General features: G+C 33.5%; 1 protein-coding gene across 10 annotated transcripts in view; it reads left to right on the plus strand.

Moving 5' to 3' along the window:
* The window catches only part of PPP4R4 (protein phosphatase 4 regulatory subunit 4), a 114,200-nt gene that overhangs the window by 20,212 nt on the left and 80,918 nt on the right, over window positions 1–13,070 (plus strand). For all 10 annotated transcript variants that reach the window (XR_010342105.1, XR_010342106.1, XR_010342104.1 and 7 more), the window contains exon 3: window positions 11,002–11,104. Coding sequence is in view for 5 of the 10 variants with exons in the window: in XM_012458269.3 (XP_012313692.2) it covers window positions 11,002–11,104 (103 nt within the window). In the remaining 5 variants the exon portion in view is untranslated. The remainder of the gene's footprint in view (window positions 1–11,001; window positions 11,105–13,070) is intronic.

Below are 13,070 nucleotides of genomic sequence, written 5' to 3' on the forward strand. Positions count from 1 at the left end.
GCTTAGCAATAGAAAAATAGAAAAATAAGAGTTAATGGTCAATAAGTGAGATCACAATTTGAGATTCTAGAGATGGAGTATTTCCAGATAATAAGATCCAGCCTTTTACAAAAGGAGTGGGTTGCTGATATGAAGTGGAGATGAATTTATTTTAACAAATATTTATGAAGCCCTTACTGTGTGCTGCTTTGCTAGGAGTTGAGGAATGCCATATTTGGGTAAAACATCCTTGGATTACAAGAGATCAGAAACCAGCTATTGGTCACTCACCTTAATGATAGAGTTTGCCATGACAATGGCAGAAGCTGGGACAATAAGAAAGACTATAAAACTTTTATTGTAGCAAAGAATACTTCAGTGGATTGACTTGTTTTCCACTGGCTTAAGATATTACTATAAATGGCTCTTTAAAATAGGTGCATCTCCCAGTAGAGATAAAATAATTAGTAACGTTAATTTAGAGTTTAAAAGATAGATGTCCTAAATTCATTTATTTAACTAGTCTCTTTTTTTTCCAGCTTTCCTTTTTAGCCACTAGTGTACAGACTAGATGATCAACCCAGTTCTTTTTAGTTTTAGCGGAATGGTTTGTTGAGTGGGCTTGTGTTCATTTTATTTCTGAATGCTCCTAGAAAAGGAGCATGTCCCAAAGAATAGCACAACTGGGGCAAAAAGGAGCAGCTCAAGTTGTAACCATGATGATTATTTCCCATGCTGGGCTTTTCAATAGAAAGTTGTAGATTTGAAAGTCTGGGAAGCTTATTCTGAAACAAAAATGATAATGTTGATAAAATATTTATTTAGAAATTACATATGTGTTGAGACAACGAGGAGAAAACCAGAGAACTGGGAAATCCATCCTTGTATTTTTGAACAGCAGATTTAATAACAATATGTACTAACTTTTAGCGTTCTTGCTTTGTGACTTTCAAACTCTTTTTGAAAGTCAAGTTAGTTTAATTTCTGATTACTTGCAACCTAATTAAATTCTAACTACAAAAAACATGAAAAATGAGCATAAAAAATATGTCGTCTTACACGAAAACTAACCCTTACATTAATAGTAACCTTAGCTCTAGCCATAACTAATTTTATTGTAATGTTGATACGAAAATAAAATTACAAAAAAAAAAAAAAAAAGAAATTACATATGTGATATAAAGTAGCAAGAAAGTGTAATCTTCTATGCCAATTGTTTTTGGGTTTCTTCTAGTCAGTGATGGTAGCACAGATCCACACATACTTTTTTTTTTTCTTAAGAGATAGGGTCTGGCTATGTTGCCCAGGCTGGACTTGAATGCCTGGGCCTGGGCTGGAGTGATCCTCCTATCTCAGGCTCTTGACTAGCTGGGACTACAGGTGCAGTACCACTGCACCGGGTAATACTTGGTTTATTTATACTGATTATGACTAAAGTCAGCAGGACAAACAATATGTTCACAGCCCCCAAAATTCCCAGGTATCCAAGTTAAGAGCTCTCACTTTAATGAACAACCAAGTCTACTCAGTGCCTCTTTTGTCTGATACGCAACCCTTTCCCAAACTCCTTGTTAGACTTTTCTCTAATGACATTTAAGTAGACTTACATGTTATTCCATCTCTGCTATTTTTTTGCCATATTACTTTTAATATCATTATGAAAAGCCCTGTAGCCAGGACTAACAGAAGTTGTGAACATACGCAGTCTACTGTCAGATGGACCTTCTGCTTCATTTGGGCAAACTGCTGCTATGCACTTGACTTATTTCACTCACATGGTCTAAAAAATGTTGCTTCTGCAGTCTCCTTTTCCTCTTTTTTGTTTTTGACTGACTTTCTACCATGGTGACTCTTGATGTGTGAACCTGTGAGAAATCAAGTTCCCAGGCCTCAACAAGACCAATTGAACCAGAATCTCTGGGGGTGGGACCCAGTTTTAGCAAGTGCTGCACAAGGTGATTCTGACACATGCTAAAGTTTCAGAACCACTGCTCTGCATGTTGTAGTTACTAACCTGTATGCATTTTCTTGATGTCACTGGCTTAATATATTTCTGCCAAGCTCAACATATATGTTGAACTATGGCCAGTAATTAATGTTGGTGGTTTCATGTGGCTCAACTAACATTTGCTTTGTCTAAACCAAGATTTCTTAGACATATTTTGTTGAGATATTGACATTCTTTGTTGTAGGCAGCTGTCTTGTGCATTGTAGGATGCTTAGTGGTATCCTTGGCTTTTGCCTATTAGATTACAGTAACATTTCCCAAGTGATGATTAAAAAAAAAATGTCTCTAGACCTTGAGTGGAGGGGAGGGGAAGGGGCAGATCACTCCTGGTTGAGAATCATTAGCTAATCTAGTTTCTTTTCCTTCAAACTCATAATACCCAATGTACTAGCCGTAATATATCAGTTTTTCTCCCTGGGTAGGAAAAGGGCAAGATATAAATTGATTATAGAAATTAAAGATTATGGTGATTATAATTTTTTATACTTTTATAAAATTTATATTTATTTTTATATTTTTTATGTCCTGTTTATAGTGAGCAATATCAGCCCACAGACTGGTATTATTTGCTTTTCTTGTCTCTTATTGCTGTGAAAGTCTAATGATAATCTACTTTTCTTTTTTTTCCTAAGTAACTTGCTTATTTTGCTTGGATGCCCAAAGGATTTTGCTTTATCTTTAAGGTTCAACAGTAAATCTCAGTATTGGTTATATTGCATTGATTTTCTCAGGTTTGTTGTATGTGCTTTTGAATCTTTTTTTTTTTTTCTAAATTACAGGAAAGGGCTGGTTGTTTTTTTTTTTTTTTTTTGGACTTAAAAAAATTCCTTCCTTTGCTTTAGTTTTCTTATCCAGGAACTCCTATTAAAAGTTGTTGGATCTTCTTTGCCTATCTTACATATTACTTTCTCTCAATTTTTTTTTTTTTTTTTTTTTTGGGAGATGGAGTCTTATTCTATTGCCCAGGCTGGAGTGCAGTAGCGCAATCTCGGGTCACTGCAACCTCTGCCTCCTGGGTTCAAGTGATTTCCCTGCCTCAGCCACCAACGTGGCTGGGATTACAGGTGTCTGCCACCACACCCAGCTAATTTTTGTATTTTTAGTAGAGACGGTGTTTCACCATGTTGGCCAGGCTGGTCTTGAACTCCTGATCTCAAGTGATCCACCTGTGTTGGCTTCCCAAAGTGCTGGGATTTCAGGTATGAGCCTCAGCGCCCGGACTCAAATCTTTTTTATTTAAAAATTTTTCTTCTTTTCACCTTTTATTTCTCTTGAGGTATTATCTTATTTTGTTCATTCACCTTTTTCTTTTTTCTAGCTCTGTCTTTTCTGAAATATTTTCTTCTAATTCTTTCCTGAGTTCTATCACTTCATTTTTGAGTTTTCATAATTATGATTCATGTATTTTTTCATATCTTATGCATCAAAAATTTCTTTGCTTGTGGTAAAAAGTAGCTTGTAGTTACCTGTTTTGTAAGTATGTCTGTCTTTCATTGTCTTTAGGAATATTAGTCTGCTCCTTATTCTCTCTTTTTTAAAAATAACTATCCATGGAATTTAAGCATGATCCTTATTTTTCATTTTTATGTGAAATTAGTTTTCATAAACCTTAGAAGGAGGTGTGGTTCAGGATAGCTTTTCTAATTTCAAGGTTCTAGAGATCCCTTTTTTGTTGTTTGTATAGTGTTCGAATTAGAATACCTTACTTTCTGAGGTTTCTTGGTTCTCTTTCTCTCCTGTACTCTCTGGGGACCTTCTCTGTTGTTCCTCTGTGGCTCAATTTGGATTCTGTTTCCCAGAATTTTTCTTCAACTTGGGTCTCTGTTCTTTTCCATTGATTATATACCAGTATTGCACTATCTTGTTTATTGTAGCTCTGTGATAGGTTTTAAAAGCTCATGGGAATAAGACTGCTTGGCCCTCTCAGATGTTACTGTGGACTTGAATTAATCAGCTATTGGAGTATACAAAACCATTTGTAGTTTTAGCTGCTGTCCACACATGGCATGCATTTTTGGTTTGTGTGGGAAATCTTGTCACTTAGTTACGGTGTAGATATCATGCATGGTTTATTTTATTTATTTATTTTGTTTTTTATTATTTTTGTCCTAGTTCTGTTTTTTTATGAGGGATTCAGGAAATTAAAAAAAAAAAAACAATGTGTTTACTGCTGCCATCTTTATAAGGCCCTTTCATCAGTCTTTTTTTAATTTATATTTACTTTGCACTAGTTTATTTAGGTATTGATGTACAGTAAACTGTATTAAGGTATTGATGTACATATATTTAAAATGGGAAATTTAATGACTTTTCACATATGTATATTCCCATGAAACCTTACCATGATCAAGATAATAAGCATATCCACCCCTGAAAATTTCCCTGCTTCAATTCTCCTTTCCTCATTCCTAGGCAAAAACTGCTCTCTGCCACTATAGTTCAGTTTGCATTTTCTGTAATTTTCTACAAGTGAAAACATACAGTAGTAATAATTTTTTTTTAGTATGGCTTCTTTCATTCAGTTTAATTGTTTTGAAGTTAATTCTTGATTTTGTTCATTCTTTTTATTGCTAAACGGATATCACTGTATGGATATATCACAATTTGGTTATCCACTTGTTAGTGAATATCTGGATTGTTTTTATCTATTACAAACAAAAATGCTATAAATATTTACCTTTAAGTGTTTATGTGAACATACACTTTTATTTTCCTTCGAGAAATATCTAAGTATAAAATGTCTGGGTTGTTTGGTAGGTGAATGTGTAACCTTTAAAGAAATTGTCAGATTTTTCCAAATGATTGTATTATTTCATATTCCACAAGTAGTATATGAAAGTACCATTACTTCTCATCCCTGCCAACATTTGGCATGTTCAGTTCTTACAATTTTAGTATTTTAGTGAATGTGTAGTGATATCTCATTGTGGTTGTAATGTAATTTTACCTAATGATTAAAATTTTGTTGAGCATTTTAAAATTTATTTATTTGCTATTTTTATATTTTCTTTGGTGAGATGTTCAAATCTTGTCCGCTTTTTATTGGATGTTCTTACTCTTGTAGTTAAGAATTTGTTATATATTCTAGATAAAAGTTGTTTGCTAAATATTTGTTTTGCAAATATTTTATGGCAAGTCTATGGCTTACATTTTCATTTTTATAACAATGCCTTTGAAAAACAAACATTTTAAATTGTGATGAAGTTCATTTAGTTGATTTTTAAATTTTTTATACTTTACCTTTTGTGTTCTTTTCAAGAAATCTTGTCAAACACAAGGTCACTAAGATTTTCTGCTGTTTACTTCTAGAAGGTTTACATTATTGGCTCTTACATTCAGGCCTGTAATCTACTTTGAGTTAACTTCTGTTTATTGTTTCAGGTTGAGGAGAGATTCATTGTGTTTGTATATGGCTATTTAACCACTTGTTGAAAAGATTATCATCTCCTCATTGAGTTGTCTTTTAACCTTTTTAAAAACTCAGTTGCATATTTATGTTTGGGCCTATTTCTGGACTTTCTGTTCTTTTCCATTGATTATACGCCAGTATTGCACTATCTTGTTTATTGTAGCTCTATGATAGGTTTTAAAAATCAAACAGTATTAGCCCTACAATTTTGTTTTTGTCACATTTGTTTTGGCTATTCTGTATCCTTTGCATTTCCGTACAGATTTTAGAATAAACTTGTTCATTTCTGCAAAAAGCCTACTGGGATTTAGAAGGAGATCATATTGAATCTGTCTTTAATTTGTGAGATTGACATCTTAACAGCATAATCCTTGAATATATTTAGGTCTTCTTTATTTTTCTCAGCATGTTCTATAATTTTTGGCCTATAAATCTTGCACATCTTTTGTCAAGTTTTCCAAATATATTTCATATTGAAACAGGAAAAGTTTCCCAGTCCCCCTCGCAGGGCCTGCAGTAGGGGAGTGGCTAGCTTCTTTGGTGCCCTGCTGCTCAAACCTCTAGGGGGAGCATGCAGACGGGCAGGTTGTGGGGCTCCGACCTCACCACAGTGTCTAGGAGTGAATGTTTACAGCTCCTGAAGCCCCAGTGGGCATGTGTTACAGGGTGCTCTTTTAGTTTTGCCAGTTGTGGGTGGCTTGTGTTAGCTCAGTTAGACCCTGTGCTTTATTGCAAGGACAGAGGGCTTTCTGTATTCTGGGGTTTCTTGCCTCTGTGTACTGGAAGAATTGGATCACACTTGGACTTGGAAATGTTGCTGAGCAGCATTCCACAGTATAGTATACTACAGTTTGTTTATCCGTTTCTTCACTTAAGGACATATTGTTTTCATTATTTTCTTGTTCAAATAAAGATGTTATAAACATTCATCTACAGGTTTTTATGTGAACAGAAATTTTTATTTCTTTGAGATAAATGGTCCAGAGTACAATTACTGGCTTATATGGTATTGCATATTTAATATTTTAAGAATCTTCCAAACTGTTTTCCAGAGTGGCTGTACCAGCTTGCATTCCCAACAGCAATGAATGATCCAGTTTTTTTGCTTTTGGTGGTGTTTTTAAAAATTTTAGTCATTCTGATTAGTGTGTAGTGATGTTTTATTGTCCTTTTACTTTGTGTTTGCCTGAGGGTTAATGAATTAAGCATCTTTTAGTGTGCTTATTTGCAATCTGTATATCATCCTCAGTGAAATGTTCCCTCATGTCTTTTACCCATTTTTGAATTGCATTGTGTATTTTATTACTGTTGAGTTTTGAGAGTTCTTTATATGGTCTCGACACTAGTCCTTTTTCAAACATTCATTTGCAAATATTTTCTCCCAGTCTGTGGCTTATCTTTTTATCCTTTTACAGGGTCTTTCACAATGCAAAAGCTTTAAATTTTGATGAAGTTCAACTTTTCTTTCCTGTGGATTATGATTTTGCTATCAAGTTTAAGAACTCTTTGCCTAGCCCTAGGTCTACAGGCTATTCTCCCATGTTTTTTCTGACAGTTCTGTTGTTATGTATTTCACACTTGATTTTATTGAAAAGGCTGAGAAGTGATTAGTTTTATGTTTTAGGTATAAGTCTGTGATTCATTTTGAGTTAGTGTGAGGTGTAGGTCGTGTCATTTTTTTTTTTATTGAGACAGAGTCTAACTCTGTCTCCAGGCCAGAGTGCAGTGGCTCTATCTCAGCTCACTGCAACCTCTGCCTCCTGGGTTCAAGTGATTCTCCTGCCTCAGATGGGGTCTCCATCTGTGGGGGTCTGTCCTGCAGACCCTGACTCAATAACAGATGAATAAAGTACACTGACACACAGATATTATGCTTTGCCAGTTCGGCTGAGGGTCTGGGCAGCTTACAGACTCCCTGGAGAGTGCTATAAACAGTTGCAACCTCTGGCCACCACCAGCCAGTGAGACGTGCATTTATTTAGTAAAGTTTAATTAACAAAGGCTTGAGTCGAGAGACAGATTAAAGGACAGGTTCCTATGCCCAAAGCAAACACCATTAGTGGATAATCTCCCTGGTTGACCTCTCCCTGAGAGGGCCATCTGGCTTAAAGGTTAGTTTTAAGACCACATGAGTAAACTAGTTAGGTAAACTCCCCCACATACCCTAACTGTTTGCTTTACTTATTAACTAAATGTAAAGGGGATTTAGGCTGCCTTTAGCCAAGAACTGTAGAAAAAACCCTTAGGCCTTCCCAAAAGGATTTGAGACTATATTCTATAACTTTCTCTAATATTCTTCCCTTAATATTTTTGCTACTACTCTGAGTGAATTCCCACACTCACAAGTAGCTGGGATTACAGGCACATGCCACCAAGCCCAGCTAACTTTTTTGTATTTTTAGTAGAGATAGGGTTTCACCATGTTGGCCAGGATGGTCTTGATCTCTTGACCTTGTGACCCACCTGCCTCGGCCTCCCAAAGTGCTGGGATTACAGGCGTGAGCCACTGCACCCAGCCATCATATATTTTTTTAAAATTTTAAACACCTGTGGATATCTAGTTGCTTCAGTGCCATTTGTTGAAAGGCTATTTTTTTTTCTACTGGATTGTCTTTGCACTGTTGCCAAAAATCAGTTGGGCATATGTGTGGGGGTCTATTTCTGGGTTCTCTCTTCTGTTCTGTTGATCTATGTGTCTCTCTCCACAAATACTCTGCAGTCTTGGTTACTATAGCTATGTAATAACTCTTAACAGTGGGTGGACACAATTCCTCCTACTTCATTCTTCTTTTTTAAAATTGTTTCAGCTATGCTCATTCCTTTGGTTTTTCATATAAATTTAGAAAAATATAATCTATGTATCCCCAAAATCTTGTTGAGATTTTGATTGGGATTGTGTTATAGCTGTATACTACTTTGGGGAGAATTGACATATTTACCATGCTGAGTTTCCCAATGTGTGTCTCTCTAATTGTTCAGATATCCTTTGATTTCTTTCAGCATTGTGTATTTTCAGCCTACAACTTCTGTACATATTTTGTTAGTTTTTTTTGGAATGATTATAAATTATATTGAATTTGTCATTTTAGTGTTCATGTGTTGACTTTTGTCAAATGTTTTTTTCTGAATTGATATGATCATGTGATACTTTTATTCTTTAGCCTGTTAATATGATGGAGTGCATTGATTTTTAATATCGAACCAGCCTTGTTTCCTTGCAACAAACTCCGTTTGATAATGGTATATAATTCTTACTTTTATATGTTACTATATTTTATTTGCTAAAATTTTGTTAAATATTTTTAATCTATATTTATGAGGTGTATTGCTCTGCAGTTTTTCCTTATGAAGTGATTTAGGAAGTGCTACCTATCTTTCTTCTCTTTTCTGAAAGAGATTGTATACAATAGTGTTAATTTTTCATTAAATGATTGGTAGTATTCTCCATTGAAACTATCTGGGCCTGGAATTTTTTTTTAGGACTTTGAAAATATTAATCCAATATCCCTAATAGTTGTAGGAACATACAGATTATCTCTTTCATATTGGATAAGTTGTAACTATTTGTGTTTTTCAAGGACTTGGTCCATTTTGTCTAAGTTATCAAATTTATATGTATAGAAGTATTCACAGCATTCACTTATTATCCTTTTGATTTCTGCAGTCTGTAGAGATACCTACTGTTTAAATCTTGATGTTTGTAATTTGTGTCTTCTCTTGTTCTTTTGTCATTCTTGCTTGAGGTTAGTTGATTTTATTTATCTTTAAAAGAACTAGATCTTTGTTTCCTTCCTTTTCTTTATTTTTTCCCTTTGTTTCTTCTGCTCATATTGTGATTACTTTGTTCTAGATTCTTGAAGTGGAAAGTTAGATTATTGATTTGAGATGTTTTGTTTCTTTCTAATGTTTGCATTTCCCTCTCTATACATATTAGCTATATCCCTAAGTGTTGATTTTTTATTTTTTCACTCAGTTCAGTGTATTTTTTGATTTCTCATGAGACTTTCTCCTTGATTCATGGGAATATATAGAAGTTTATTGTTTAGTTTCCAAGAGTTGGGAGATTTTTCTGTTATCTTTTTTTTTTTTAAATTCTGTTGTGGTCAGAGAAAACTCTGTATTATTTAAATTTTCAAAAATTTGTTGAGGTTTGTTTTGTGGTCCAAGATGTGGTCTGTCTTGATATATATTCTTTTAAGCACACTTGCAATTAGATTTAGGGCCTAGCCAGTTTGGATTATCTAGGATTATCTAGGATAATCTCTTTATCTGAAGAGCCCTCTAAAAATTAAGACAACAATCATAAGTTCTAGAATTAAGATACAGACATTATCTTTTAGGGGGCCACCATTCAATTCACTACAAGTGGTATTTTTCTGTGCATCTTTAATTTTCCTTTTTTTGATCCTCTCTCTATTTGGCATGGGTTCTCTATTTCATACCCCTTTTCTATTCCTTCTTAATTTTGTCTCTTAAAGGATTCTCCTAGAGAGTGGTGACAACAGTAGAATGATTATGGTGTCCTGTATTTCATAGCTTACCATGTTGCAACAGAAAAAGGCTTTCTTCATGGCTGGGCAGCTTCATTTAGAATCAGAATATGTTTCTTTTTAATAGAATTTATAAAACTCTGAAGTTCTGCTATTTAAAACATGTATTAAAATCTTATGTACATATGCTTTAACTACAAATTCATTTGAAGAGATAAGTAAACATAATTCTAATCAATAAGTGTTATGGAATCAGCAATCAATATTTGAATTGATATCAGTTAAGAATAGGTGGAATTTCCCTCTGAGGTGATGCCACGTTTATTAGCATCTTTTTGAGAGAGATGTATGTGATATAGATGTGTGTGTGTATGTATGTTTCCAGTTCTTTCAGAACTTAGGCCACTTTGATTATATTTGAAAAAAGTTTTTTGCTGTTTGGGAAGTGGTTGTTTTGGAAGAATCTGAACACTTTTTTCAAGGTATTTAGGCTACTGGAGTATTGCTGAGATTATTTTGATAACTCTTTAGTGAATGTTATGTTAAAAAGGAATTATGTAAATATACCCTGCTGATCATTAAGAGTATCGAGTGTATCTTTAAGAAGTTTCTGGGATAGAGTTGAGTCTAGCGCAACTAGTGTTTTCACTATACCAAGAGACAATTGTATGATTTTGCTGTAGTTGATTTTATTGGTGTCCCTGTTGCAATGATTATTAATGTTTTATCATAATAAAATGTTACCGTTTATATATTTTTATAAAGTATGGCAAACTGACAGGTCACAGGAGAAAATGAGATAGAATTAAAAAATATGTATTTAATAATAGTCTCAAAACTTTTAGACTTAAGACATATAAAACAATAGACAATCTTGTTTCAGCACAAGTATAATTAATATCTTCATGTATTTGTTAGAAGATTTGCTTAATGAAATTTCAGTTTTGGTTTTAGTTTTATATTTAAATGATGCATTTCTAGCTTAAAACTTAATCAGAAGTCTGAGTGCCTATCATTCAAAGCAGTCATTTTTCTAATTAGTCCACACTTTTTATAACTGTGTAGAGGAATTTAGCTTGTAATTATGAATTTTAAATTTGTGTTTTCTTTGTAAGTGCTGGTCAAGATATCCAAGGAACAAGTGTGATTGCAAATCTCCCATTTTTGATGCGACAGAATCCCACTGAGACACTGCGGAGAGTCCTGCCAAAAGTCAGAGTAAGTTGGTATAAAATAAGATTGGAATTTCCCATTTTTTCCCCAGCAGCATGTTGTCATTGTTGAAAAAGATTTTGGAGCTTTAATGGCGGATCTTTTGCACCTAAAAATTGAGTGGAGAAAGCATTATTATAGACATTTCTAATTATAATGAAAATATTTAGGGAAATTAGCTGATGGAAATGGAGAAATCCAGATCTTAAGTTGTAAAATTTCTTCAGTCATTTTCTCAGTAAAGACATTTTACTAAAGGTAGTTTTCAGTAGGTCAAAAACACCTCATAACTATTCTTAAAAAAGTATTTAATATTCTGTTGACTTAAATCTATATTAATAGTATTTGTGTAACACTGATATTATAATTGAGCCGATATTCCTGATATTGACCCTATGATGACTTCTGAAGAATCATCAAATAAAGATTGAATTATGGCCATCACAATTTTAGATGTGTATGTAATTTATTGCTTTATAAATTTCTTCAGAATTAGTTTTTCTGTTATGAACAAAAATGTTTGATTTTGATCTGCTATTATATTATTTCTTGTGACTTTAATATTTATTGATTATTAATATAAAATTAAATAATTTCAGCTATTAAATATTTAATACTTATTTGTTTGTACTTATGTGCAAAGTGCTTTTCTTTATAAAAACTTGAATAAACAAAACACCAGTGTGTGTGTCCTTTAAGAGTTTACCTGCTAATGGGGTCAGTGAGGTTACATACTAATGAGGATTATGTTTGCTAATAGAGTTTGGTAGATTTTACCTTGTTTTTTTAATTTGGATACAGCTCTTTTCATAATTTTTAACTAATTTATATGTGTTTAAAATACTGAAGTTATTAGTGAGTTCTTGAGTTTTATTTTTAGGTGTGTGTAGCATGGTTCTAGTTACTGTTATTTAGATCAGGATGTACCATGTTATTTTCATGAGATGCCCACGTTTCTATGCAGGCATTATGAATGTTTTTACTGATTACAATGGTGAATTAAGATGATAGTTATTTTGGCATTGCATGTGCTTTGAATGTAAATCAAGCTTTTTTGTATCTGTTTTTCCCAGAATTATTACATAATTTCAAAGGAATTAGGTCCACACAGACCAGGTTTATTCACATTCATTTTCAGTGACACTAAGTGACCTACTCTTGTCAGCATGACAGCCGGAAGAGCCAGTTAAACAGTAGCAGAAAGGAACAGATATTTAGGTCCTCTTTGGTACAGAGTTAATGTAAGTAAGCAAATGAGATTTAAGGCTAAAAATATTGCATGCTGCACACTCTGCATTGAGCAGTTGAAATCTGGTCTACAGAGAGCATATTAGATGTCCAAAGTTTCATGATGAAAGAGAGCAGTGAACTTTAGAGGTCTCTAAATTACTTTGCAAAAATCGTTTTGCTGAGTTCACAATAAAGGAAATTAAGTAACAGCTCCCCTGTATAAAGAATATTATACTGGGACTGTATAAAGAATATTATACAGTCATATGCATAGCATATTTATACAAAGAATCAAATGTATCTTCTGAAACTATAAGGTATTTTCCTGAGTTATAGAAGGTATGGTTTTAATAAACTTTAAAAGTAATGAAAATTAATCCATAATACAGAGTATATTAACAGAATAAATAGATACAAAGGAAATATATACTAATGAATATGTACTAAGGAAACCTTTATTTATAGCTGAATGATTTCATTCATTTATTTTACTAACCAACGTGCAACCATTTATTTAGGACCGTCGTCTTGACCTGTACTCCCTTTAAAAGAGATACCAAAAAGATAGAAGAGTCCAGATTAGATTGTATATTAGGAAGACCTAATGACCACAGAAAACAATGAAAGAACAAGTATAATAGAGTATTGCGGGTTTCTGACTTTATGTAAAAGTGCTGAAGAATAAGGCAAATGAGAAGGGCTTTATGGAGGTAACTCCAATAATAATGACTTTTATTGATAG

This window comes from Aotus nancymaae, unplaced genomic scaffold (assembly GCF_030222135.1).
Source record: "Aotus nancymaae isolate 86718 unplaced genomic scaffold, 86718_ANA_hifiasm-v0.15.2.pri h1tg000011l, whole genome shotgun sequence".
Classification (NCBI taxonomy): Eukaryota; Metazoa; Chordata; class Mammalia; order Primates; family Aotidae; genus Aotus; species Aotus nancymaae.